Source organism: Penaeus chinensis, chromosome 43 (genome assembly GCF_019202785.1).
Source record: "Penaeus chinensis breed Huanghai No. 1 chromosome 43, ASM1920278v2, whole genome shotgun sequence".
NCBI lineage: Eukaryota > Metazoa > Arthropoda > Malacostraca > Decapoda > Penaeidae > Penaeus > Penaeus chinensis.
The window spans coordinates 19,340,941-19,353,440 of record NC_061861.1 but is presented as its reverse complement, the minus strand read 5'-3'; the positions used below and the strand labels follow the sequence as shown (position 1 = coordinate 19,353,440).

Sequence of the window (12,500 nt, the reverse complement as noted above, 5' to 3'; positions counted from 1 at the left end):
AGAGAGAGAGAGAGAGAGAGAGAGAGAGAGAGAGAGAGAGAGAGAGAGAGAGAGAGAGAGAGAGAGGGGGGGGGGGGAGACAAATAGATAGATAGATAGATAGAGAAAGGAACCGAGGGAGGGCGGGGGTGAGGGAGGGAAGTAACCTGTATTTCTATTTTGTGAATCTTGGGTTTGCTCTCATATTTACAAACAGCGATTCAATAAATAACACATCTAACCAACTATACAATCGGAAATATAATGATAATAAATAATAATAATAATAATAATAAAAACAACAACAACAATAATAATAACAATAATAACAACAGCTACAAAAATAATAACAAAAATAATGATGACAATGAAAAAATAACAAACTGAAAAATATAAAAGGGAAATAACAAATAAATAGATTCACACACACAAAATAATAAGACAAAATTATTAACAGTAAGAAGTGGGAAAATAAAAAGAAAAACGGGGAGAAGAGTAGGTAGATGAAAAAAAAAACAAAAGAAGAAAACTAAAAAGTAAGAGCAGAAAAAAGAACAAGAATAAGGCAGAATAATAATAATAAGAAGAAATAAAGAAACAAAAAAGAAGAAGAAGAAGCAGGAGGAGGAGGAGGAGGAGGAGGAGGAGGAGGAGGAGGGGGAGGAGGAGGAGGAGCAGCAGCAGAAGAAGAGGAAGAAGGAGAACAAGAAGAACAAGAAAAATCAGAAAAAAAAAACAAAAACAGAAAGAAGAAGAGGAAGAAGAACAACACGAAAAATCGGAAAGAGAAGTCCAAGAGAGAAGAAGAAGAAGATGAAGAAAAAGAAGAAGAAGAAGAAGCAGAAGAAGAAGAGGAGGAGGGGGGGAAGGAAGAGGTCAGTATCAGCGAGTGCGTCAGCCGCCTCCCTTCCGCTGGCCGCCGGGACAGCTGCCAACATTTCCAACATTGCAATCGCGCCTCTCAGCTGTCTCTCATTCCACCTGCAATGCATTCCTCAGCGGGGAAGAAGAAAAAGAAGAGAAAGAGAGAGAGAGAGAGGGAGAGGTAGGGGGAGAGGGAGGGAGAGAGGGAGGGAGGGAGGGAGGGAGAGGGAGGGAGAGGGAGAGAGAGAGAGGGGGAGAGGGAGGGGGAGAGGGAGGGGGAGAGGGAGGGAGGGAGGGAGGGAGGGAGGGAGGGAGGGAGAGGGAGAGGGAGAGGGAGAGGGAGAGGGAGAGAGAGAGAGAGAGAATGAAAGAGAAACAGACAAACAGACGTAATTTTTTTTCTTCCAAGAACTCGCAAACCCACACTTCAGAACATTAATGCACTAAATCTGTTCAACTAATTCAAAGTAGCGACGGCCATTTCGAAGAAAAGATTATTACACGGGGAAAAAAAAAGACAAGCGTAATGCTGCCTCGGGTTCTAGGTACGAGGAAGGTGAGTGAGTGAGAAAGTGTGTGTGGGTGTGGGTGTGTGTGTGTGTGTGTGTGAAAACACAAACAATAAAAAGGGAATATAAGAAAATATGAAAAATAAGAAAAACATTGAAAACAAGGAAAATATACGAAAATATATGATAAAGGGAAAGAAAAAAGAGGGAATAAAAGGGGAAGAGGAAAAACAAAATACATAAAAGAAAAAAAAAGAAAAGAGAAAACAAAATAAATAAAAGAAAAAGAAAAGAAAATAAGAGAAAAACAAAAGAAATAAAAGAAAAACAAAAGATAATAAGAGAAATTCAAAAGAAAAAGAAATGAAAAAAAGAAAAAAAAAAACAAAATAAGAGAAAAAGAAAAAAGAAGAGACAACCCCGAAAAAAAAAGTAAACAAGAATAAATGAAAAAGGAAATTAATGTACCAAACTAAACAAGCGAGCGCGCGCACCAGCAAGGCCCCCGCGCTGACTCACACCCTCTCGTGAATCAAGATCGGTGAGTAAGGGCATGAGTGAAGTCTCTCCTCGGCCCAAGGGTGAGTCAGGGACCATTTGAAGCGACGAATTCATGAGTTCTATTCATCCTCCCCTTCCCCTTAGTGTGCTAATAGGATTCGCGTGAATAAGAGACTGATCATTCCTGAGTAAGTGAGTAAAGTGAGTCCCATCGACCGCTATAATTCACGGGTGATTGCAAGCTTTATTTACTCGTCAACTTCGTAAAGGAGGAGTGAAATGAGTGAGCGAATGTGTGAGCGAGTGCGTGAGCAAATGAGTAAATGAGTGAGAGAATGAGTAAAAGAAAAAAAAAGTAAACACATACTAGCCCCCCCCCCCCCTTCATACGCATGTGGTGGGAGGGTGAGGAACGGATGGGGGGGGGGGGAGGATAGAGGTGAGTCACGGGTTATCGCACGGGACAATTCTACCCTCTCTTATTCATCCTTCCTCCCCTCCCCACCCCTTCCCCTCCTCCCTACCCCTCCTCAGCATGAGTCAAAAAGGAAATGCTAACCGCACTACACAACTGCACATACGTATTGCCAGGCAGCTGCGGGGGGTTGAGGGGAGGGGGAGAGGGGGGGGGGGCGTCGAGCTTAACACAGGGGGTCGAGCTGTAAAAAAGATCCAGCCCCCCCCCCAAAAAAAAAAAAAAGTTGGGGATGCAATACTTGTGAAAACCACGCTAATTCTATTTCCTCTTAAATTTGTGACATACCAATTGAAGTAGAAGTCGCAAAATAGAACATTTCTACGGGATAACTACCACACATTTTCAGGTAGGAATGACCCCACGAGGCCGTTACCAGGAGCACACAACCGCCCCTTCACCCTCTCGGTCCCAAATGCCTATAATTCGTCTCCCTAATGATTAGCGAATATTAAGCCACTTCAACGCTTTCTTTATATGTATCTCCTTGTTTATTCATTCATCTATTTATTAATTCACTCTTGAAGGGCTTTTTTTTCGTGTTTTTCCCTTTTCTCTCTCTTTCTCTCCGTTTCTATCTCAATCCATCCTTTTCTTTCTCCTTTCTCCCTCCCTCATCTCCCTCCTCCCTCCTTTTTTCCCTCCCTCTATCCCCCATTTCTCCTTCTCCAAGCGGAAGTCTTGCTCCTCCTAAGCTTAAGTCTTCGACCTATTACTTCATTCCAGGCCCTTAAGCTGAGCATGAGTATTCTCTCTCTCTCTCTCTCTCTCTCTCTCTCTCTCTCTCTCTCTCTCTCTCTCTCTCTCTCTCTCTCTCTCTCTCTCCATCCCCTTCCCCCTTTCCCTCCCTCCCTCTCTCTCTCTCCTTCCCTCCATCCCTTTCCCTCCCTCCCTCTCCCACTCTCTCCTTCCCTCCCTCTCTCTAACGACAGCTGCACCTCCTCCTTCTCCTCCTGTTCCTCGTCAGCCTCTTGCTTATAATGACTCCTCGTTGAAGATATTACGTAATGAATCATTTAACTGTCCCTGGGATCAGCGCTGACGCAGATCATACCCAATTCACACGTCAGCGGAGGAAATCATGATTTATGGAGGTTAAATGAGTGTCTACTTTGCAAATGGGGTGTGGCTCCCCGGCTCCCCAATTAGGATGCAAGTCGCGCATTCAAGCGAGGCAGGTGGAGGATTTGCGCCGAAAATTTCACGTGTTGGAATGAACTTCATGTGTCAGATATTTCATGTATCGAAAACTTTTACATAAAATATACTAATTAATTAATGTAGTTACATGTAAAATATACGCTCATGATTTCCATTTCTACTTTTCTAGTGCATTCTACAAGCTGATCTTTATTCGATACAGTATAAACTTGTAACTAATATGTGTATATATATATATATATATATATATATATATATATATAACTGATGTACGGTATACCTATTTTTATTTTATACAAGGTATACCTTCCAAATCCTATTTTTCGACAAAAATTAGTTTTCCTCAATCCTTAGGCACGCATCAATAAATCACTTTTCCTCAAGGAACAGTCACTCACCCAAACACAACCCATTTTCCTCAAATAAGCCACTCAGACGAATCCATTTTCCTCAAGTAACAGTCTCTCCCCAAACACACAAACCCACTTTCCTCAAGTAACAGTCCCTCACACGAATCCATTTTCCTCAAGGAACAGTTTCTCCCCAAACACACAAACCCACTTTCCTCAAGTAACAGTCCCTCACACGAATCCATTTTCCTCAAGGAACAGTCTCTCCCCAAACACACAAACCCACTTTCCTCAAGTAACAGTCCCTCACACGAATCCATTTTCCTCAAGGAACAGTCTCTCCCCAAACACACAAACCCACTTTCCTCAAGTAACAGTCCCTCACACGAATCCATTTTCCTCAAGGAACAGTCTCTCCCCAAACACACAAACCCACTTTCCTCAAGTAACAGTCCCTCACACGAATCCATTTTCCTCAAGTAACAGTCTCTCCCCAAACACACAAACCCACTTTCCTCAAGTAACAGTCCCTCACACGAATCCATTTTCCTCAAGGAACAGTCTCTCCCCAAACACACAAACCCACTTTCCTCAAGTAAGTCCCTCACACGAATCCATTTTCCTCCAGCACCAATCGACCAGTCAGCTCCTCGTTCACGTTCTCTCCCTACCCAGCCTGAGGTAAGTGCAAGGTAAGTGCAGCCAACCTCCAGCCAGCAGCCGAAGGTAATGCGTTACCCGAGTCCACCGCCGAGACACAAGATACTCTCCGAGACGTTCGTTCTCCTCGTCTTCGTCAGCGGCGTCTTCAGCAGATACCCGAGAGCTGTGTGGCGAGGATTTGCGGTGAGCTGCCCCCCCCCCCCTCCTCCTCCTGATAGGTATGCCTTACCGAGCTTGAGGAAAGTGGTACTCGATCGCCTGTCTTTCAAAGCGGCGAGATTCCGTCCTTCCTTCCTTCCTCCTACTTCCCTCCACTCTCCTTCCCTCCCCCCCTCGCTCCCTCTTCCTAACCTCCCTACTTCCTTCCTTCCTCTCTCTCTCTCCCTCTTCGTATCTCCTTACTTCCTTCCCTTCCCTCTAACTCCCTCTCCTTACCTCCTTCCCTAACTCACTCCTTCCCTAACTCACTCCCTCCCTCCCTCCCTCCCTCCCTCCCTCCCTCCTTCCTTCCTTCCCTCCCTCCCTCCCCTCTCCCTCCTCCTACCCCCCTCCCTTCCTTCCTTCCGTTCCGTCTATTTCCCTCTTCCTATCTCCTTCCTTCCTTTTCCTCTTCCTCCACCCCCTCCCCCCCCTACCCGCTGCCCCCGTGGACGAGAAGTTCAAGCGCGTGCGGGGCGAGCGTCCAGACCAGTGTGCAGCCTAACGGGGTTTCGATGGAGCTGTTGAGGAGATCACTCCGGAAGGGAGGGGAAGGGAGGGAAGGGAGGGAAGGGAGGGAAGGGAGGGAGGGAAGGGGAAGGGAGGAAGGGAGGGGAAGGGAGGGAGGAGAGAGAGGGAAAGGCAGGGAAAGAGGAAGGGAGGGGGATAGGGAAGGAGAGGGAGGGCGATGGAATGAGATGGCGGGAGGGAAAGAGAAAAGAAGGAGGGGGAGATGGGGAAGGAGAAGGAGGAAGGAAGGGGAAGGGGAAGGGGAAGGGAAAAGGAGGGAGGGAAGAAGGGGAAGGGAATGGGCGGGAGGGAGGGAGGGGAGGAGAGGGCAGGGGAGAGGCAGAATGAGTGGAAGAAAGAAAAAGTTAGAAAGGAGAAGAGAAGGAAAAAGAAAGGAGAAAAAGGAGCAGAGAAGGAAAAAGAAAGGAGAGAAAGGAAGAGAAGGAAAAAAGGAAAGGAAAGAAGAGAAGTGAGAGAAAGACAAAGAGGTAGAGAAAATGAAAGAAAAAAAAGAGAAAAAGGCGAAAGAGAGAGAAAGAGGAAAAAAAAAAGAGACAAACCAATAAATAAATAAACAAATAAATAAATAAATAAAATCAAGAAAAAATCAGGATAAAGACCGAAAGAGGGCGAGCGAAACCACCGAACGAGCGATTTGCCTAATCAGGGATAATCACGCGGCCGTTTCCTTGGTGCTTGGCCAGTGGGGGCTAATTGGCAGTTTGCGCCGACAGGAATCACAGGCCGTGGTGGGGGGAGCAGGGGGAGGGGGAGGGGGAGGAGGAGGGGGGGAGAGGAGGAGGGGAGGAGGGGGAGGAGGAGGGGGGAGGAGGAGGAGGAGGAGGAGGAGGAGGAGGAGGAGGAGGGGGAGGAGAGGGGAGGGGGAGGAGAGGAGGAGGGGGAGGAAAAGAGGAGGGGGAGGAAAGGAGGAGGGGGAGGGGGAGGGGGAGGAGAGGAGGAAGGGGAGGAGGAGGGGGGAGGGAGAGAAGAAAAGGGGAAGGAGGAGGAGGGAGGAAGGGAAGGGGTAGGAAGAGGAGGAGGAGGGGGGAGGAGGAGGAGGAGGAGGGGGAGGGGGAGGAGAGGGGAAGGGGAGGAGAGGAGGAGGGGGAGGAAAAGAGGAGGGGGAGGAAAGGAGGAGGGGGAGGGGGAGGGGGAGGAGAGGAGGAAGGGGAGGAGGAGGGGGGAGGGAGAGAAGAAAAGGGGAAGGAGGAGGAGGGAGGAAGGGAAGGGGTAGGAAGAGGAGGAGGAGGGGGGAGGAGGAGGAGGAGGAGGGGGAGGGGGAGGAGAGGGGAAGGGGAGGAGAGGAGGAGGGGGAGGAAAAGAGGAGGGGGAGGAAAGGAGGAGGGGGAGGGGGAGGGGGAGGAGAGGAGGAAGGGGAGGAGGAGGGGGGAGGGAGAGAAGAAAAGGGGAAGGAGGAGGAGGGAGGAAGGGAAGGGGTAGGAAGAGGAGGAGGAGGGGGGAGGAGGAGGAGGAGGAGGGGGAGGGGGAGGAGAGGGGAAGGGGAGGAGAGGAGGAGGGGGAGGAAAAGAGGAGGGGGAGGAAAGGAGGAGGGGGAGGGGGAGGGGGAGGAGAGGAGGAAGGGGAGGAGGAGGGGGGAGGGAGAGAAGAAAAGGGGAAGGAGGAGGAGGGAGGAAGGGAAGGGGTAGGAAGAGGAGGAGGAGGGGGAGGAGGGGGGAGGAGGAGGAGGAGGAGGGGGAGGGGGAGGAGAGGAGAGGAGGAGGGGGAGGAGAGGAGGAGGAGGAGAGCAAGAGGAAGAGGAGGAGGAGGGGGAGGGGGAGGACGTCTTAAATGGTAGAAGGATATAGAAGGATAGACAGGGGGGGGGGGGGGAGAAACGGATGGAGGGAGAGGAAGATGGATAAAGGATGCAGGGATAGGAGGATGGTTAGAAGGAAGGAGGATGGGTAGGGTGGACTGAAAAGGGAATAGGATGGATAACAGAAGGGAGGAATGGGAAGATGGATAAGAGAGAGGACAAGGATGTCTTCAATTTTCGTTTGGGGATAGAGGAGAGGATGGGTAGGAGGATGGAGAGAGAGGAAGATGGATAGGGAGGACAGAGGGATAGGAGGGAAGGATAGGAAGATGGACAGTAGGAAGTATAGAATGAATAGAAGGAAGGAGCGAAGGGAAGATGGAGGGATAGGAGGATGGATAAAGGATAAAAGAATGGAAGAATGGATAGACGATGAAGGGACAGAAGGATAGACAGAAGGAAGGAAGGAAAAGATGAATGAAGGATAGAGGCACAGTAGAATGGACAGAAGGGTGTAGGGATAGGGAAAAAAAGATGACCTAGGATAGAAGGATAGAAGGATAGAAGGACGGAGGGAATTTAGGTTGGATAGGTCAAGGACGACTCAGACCTTACCTCTGGGGATTGATTTTGAACAGGAAGAGAGAAGGAGGGAGGGATTGATCAATGGATAGTGGATAAAACAAAGACGAGGACGATATAATATGTAATCTAATGCCAATTGAGAAATTAGCCCTTTAAATCAAACACTATTAATTCTTCAAGTGCAAACTGGCCGACAAGATCTCATTAAGAATATCTCAAATAATTATAATGATGGTGATCATGGTGATAATAATAATAATAATAATATTAGTAATAATAATAATGGTAATGATGATGATGATGATGATGATGATGGTGATGGTGATGATGATGATGATGATGGTGATGATGATGATGGTGATGATGATGATGATGATGATGATGATGATAATAGCAATAATGATAATAATAATAATAATAAATAGTTATATTAATAATAGTAATAATAATATATATAATAATAGTAATAATACTAATAACAATAATAATAAACATAACACTGTACTTACCAAATAACAAGAAAAACAATGGCATTTTTAACCCTCACAAGAGATGGCTTCAGGAAATGCGTCAATACTGTTCTTGTTAATGTGATTTATTATCAACAATCTCTCAATAACATCAACAACAACAAAAACAGCAACATCTTTTTCAAACCATCGCCTATGCTAATCAAACAAACACATTAAGTGCAATGAACAATAAAAAGGAAAAAAAAAAAAAAAAGAACAATACCAAGAATCTTCCCCTAACGAAAAAAAAAAAAAAAACAGCAAAGACACTAAAAACAAAACAATGAAACTCGTCTCTCCAGGAATCGGATATGACGTTTGTGAAATTGCCTTTTGTAAACAAACACCAAGACCTGACGACACCAAGAAAAAAAAATAATAAACAAATAGAGAGAGGAAGAAAGAAAGTGAGGAAGCAAGAAAGAAAGAAAGAAAAAATATTAACTTTTGATAAATAATACACAAAAAGACAAATAGCTAATTGAATAAATAATCAGATAGATAAATATATAATTAATCAAATGAACAGATGAATAAACAAAGAAATAGGTGAACAAATAAATAAATATTTGCGAGGACACAGGGGGGTAGTACATAATGAGATGCACAGTGTGTATCATTCAGTACATATGATACACACAAAGGATAGTTTCCTAACAGATACACGGTGGATAGTACACTAGAAGATACATGGGTGCTAGTACAGACACAGAGGGATAGTACAATGAGAGATAAACACGAGTAAGTACCTTAAATGATTCACACACAATAGTACACTAAGAAATGCCGATAGTGTATAAAGAGACACTCTGGGAATAGTACACTAGGAGAAACACATGAAATAGTACACAGAGACACAAGGACACACTCACGGGATAGTACACCCACAAGATGCACACGGAAACACACGACGGATAGTCCAGTAGGAGATTCACAGGAAAACAAGACACTAGGAGATACTGGGAGAAACACGGTCGATAATACACTAGGAGTTAAAGAACGGATAGTACACAAGAGGAATCAACAGGGACAGTACACTAGGAGAAACTCAAGTGGATAGTACACAGGGGGACACACGTGGGATAATACACTCAAAAAAACACAACGAACAGAACACTGGGGATACTACACTGGGAAATACACAGTAGAGATAATGCACAATGAAACACACACGTAATAGATATCACAACCATATTGACAGACATTACAAAATAGTTAAGGAAGTTTATTTAGGTTTTCCCATTCCCCGCAAGTGACGCCCGCAGAGTTTCACGAGACACAGAGGTCATTTCACTCGACACGCACGCGGGAGGAAAGAATGTCTAAATATTCATACATATTCATACTCTCATAATTGGGCCTGTCTGTCCATCTCCCTGTGTATGTGTATAGATTCATATATAGGATATTGCTCTATGGACAGAAACACGCGTATGAAAATTATATAATAAAATGGATATATCCAGTATTTTCCTTGTTTTGGCTGACGAACACACGCACGCAGAGAGAGAGAGAGAGAGAGAGAGAGAGAGAGAGAGAGAGAGAGAGAGAGAGAGAGAGAGAGAGAGAGAGAGAGAGAGAGAGAGAGAGAGAGAGAGAGAGGGAAAGAATATCAAACAGAAGCAAACAAACACACATACGTACAGACACCCACCCACACAAACACACACCATACCCCCCCCCCCCATCCACACTCGCACAAACACAAAAAAGCACCAAATCAATCAGCAGCCCCCCCCCTTCCTCTCCCTCACCCCATCGCCTCCGCAACTCCACCTTGATCTAAGGAGACTCACGAGCGAAAGAGCGAGAAGAAAGTCGCTGTATCGCCGTTTGAACCCCGAGCATGCCTTGGAAGCCAAGAGAAGATTCTGGACACCGGCCTATAACACCGTGACCTCGACGGGGAGAGGGGGGGAGAGGGGAAGGGGAGAGCGTGTGAAGTGCGGGCGAGGGTTGAGGGAGAGCAGGGAGGGAAGAGGGAGGGGGATGTCGCATATGGAGGAAGGAAAGGAGGTGGAGGAGGAGGAAGTGGGAGGAAGGAGGTGGAGGAGGAAGTGGGTGGAAGGAGGTGGAAGAAGAGGAAGTAGGAGGAAGCGGGAGGAAAATGAAGAAGTAGGTGGATTGTTTTTTGGGGGGGCGAGGGTGGGTAGGCGGGCAAGCGTGGGTGTTACATATGGAGTGCGTGAAAAGGTGGACATGGGTAGGTAAGTGAGCAAGCGTGGGTAGGTGGCACATAGGAAGGAAGTGGGCAAAGGATGGCTGGGTAAGAGTGACAATAGTGGGTAAGTATCGCATCTGGAGAGCTCTGCCAGAGGAAGTGGCCGAGAGTAGGTGGACAAGCGTGGGTAAGTGTCCCATATGGAAAGGCGAGGTGGAGGCAAGAGTGGGCAAAGGAGGGCAGGCGAGTGAGTCAGTGGGCACGAGAGGGTGGGCTGGTGACAACATACGCCTACGGAAAACGACAAGAAGCAATAGCTGTTTGTCTGCAGCACCTGAATAGTCTAATTCGTTCTGCGTACGTGTCCGTTCTACGTAAACAGGTTAATTTCTTGCCTAACGGATAATGGAGACAGACATGGGGAGGGGGGGAGGGGAGAGAGAGAGAGAGAGAGAGAGAGAGAGAGAGAGAGAGAGAGAGAGAGAGAGAGAGAGAGAGAGAGAGAGAGAGAGAGAGAGAGAGAGAGAGAGAGAGAGAGAGAATCACACAGTTAACTAACTGTAATTGAAATAAACCTAATTGCGAAAATGGCATACCATTATAAAAGCACAATAAAAAAATAAAACACGTATTTAACAACAAGGAAGACAACACACAGTTATAAGCAGAGTAAAGAAAAAATAAGCATCAATCACATTATAACTGTACAGGAATGTGCCAGCGCGCATACGGTAAGGTTAGTGTGCCCAATATCACGTGTAAAAAACCCTTATCCACCTTATACACACGCGTCCCAATTAGCCTAAAGATCCGCCTCATATTCCTCATTAATTCCGATCACAATCTCATTACCCATTCCCTTTAAAACAAGAGAAAACAAGTAAAATCTGCGACGGTGTGTGTGTCTGAATCGCCTCGCTTCAAATCTGAGCCACTGAGGTCACTAACCCTTTCTCTCTCTCTCTTCGTCGCTTCTCCCCGCGTTCTTGCTTCGCCCATTTGCATCACTTCTCAATCGAGGAGAGGAGAGAGAAAAGAATCCCTATTTTCAACAGAATGCAGGTCACAGGTGGAAGAGGAGACGGCACGAGAAGAGAGAGAGAGAAGGCAGAGGCAAATCCATATTGCAAATCTCCTTCCCGAAGAGGTCATTCCCCCGCTCGTTTTCACTGCTGCTTAGTAAGACGTCTCTCTCTCTCTCCCTCTCTCTCTCTCTCTCCTTCTCTCTCTCTCTCGTGTTTTTGACAGCTTTTCCATGGCGATTCGAAGTGAGGTCTACATGGCCATTTGGATAATAAAGAAGGTATTTTTTTCTTCTGTGGCGATGTTGCACGATGGGCGACATGTGAAAATCGCCCGACGAAGAAATTGCATCGAGATACGTTTGCTGTTCATCTGTTTCTTGTTTTCAGGTGACAATAGGATTTCGTCTGTTTTCCTTCTTTCTCATTCCTCCTGTAAGAGTATCAGACACGAAACACTGAAGGAGCTCCGTAAATTTTAATGAACAAGACCATAACCTAATTACGTACAGACGAACGTACTTCCGATCACACGCACTTCACACAGAATAAAAATAATAATGATAAAAAAAAAACACATACACTTTTCACGCGTTTTGAAAATAATATTCATATATAGAGAAATAATAAAATTTAAAGAGCTGTGACTCGAATACTTACAATCTCGGTCTTTTGTTTTGTCTATTGTCCAGAATCAGTGATTTCATGAGGCAGTCGTTTTACACGCCCTCAATAAATGGCAAATATTCATCTGGTTGGTTCACTGAGCTCATAGTAATGTGTCACAAGGCCGCAGGAACGCCCATGATCCCACATCGAGAAAATCACTCTTAGTACAAATGTAGTCGAAAATATCCTGGTCCGTCTTTTCTGCGTCGACGTGTTTCTCAGGAGTCACTAAAGGCCGAGCGAGCGACGGCACATCACATCCTCTCCCTTGTCGTGTCTGTAATGTACTATCAGTGAGTCATTGGCGACGAGGCTGGGCTGGCGGCGCGACGGAGCCCAACGTGTCGTACAGCAAAACATTGCGACAATCAGGAGGAGGGTTGTTATACGGGGAATTAATCTTATTTTTGGGGAGTTGTATTCTTAGAGTGACTGGGATGAGGGTTTGGGTTCTATTTTTGAGATGTTTTTTATGAATGTTTTTGTTTCTGTATCTTGGGGAATCTGCTCCGCGAATCAAGTGTAATTGACGATTTTCTCTGTCAAATTTCGCGGATTCTGGAATTCTGCAGCGCATTATGGTTG

At 46.1% G+C, this 12,500-nt stretch overlaps 1 protein-coding gene across 1 annotated transcript in view; it reads right to left on the bottom strand.

The window, feature by feature from the left end:
• LOC125024552 (ankyrin repeat and SOCS box protein 18-like) overlaps window positions 1–12,188 on the bottom strand; it is a 24,433-nt gene extending 12,245 nt beyond the window's left edge. Inside the window, exon 1 of the mRNA XM_047612354.1 lies at window positions 11,907–12,188. Within this exon, the coding sequence (XP_047468310.1) occupies window positions 11,907–11,953 (47 nt within the window). The 5' untranslated portion in view covers window positions 11,954–12,188. The remainder of the gene's footprint in view (window positions 1–11,906) is intronic.
• Window positions 12,189–12,500: the final 312 nt, after the last annotated feature.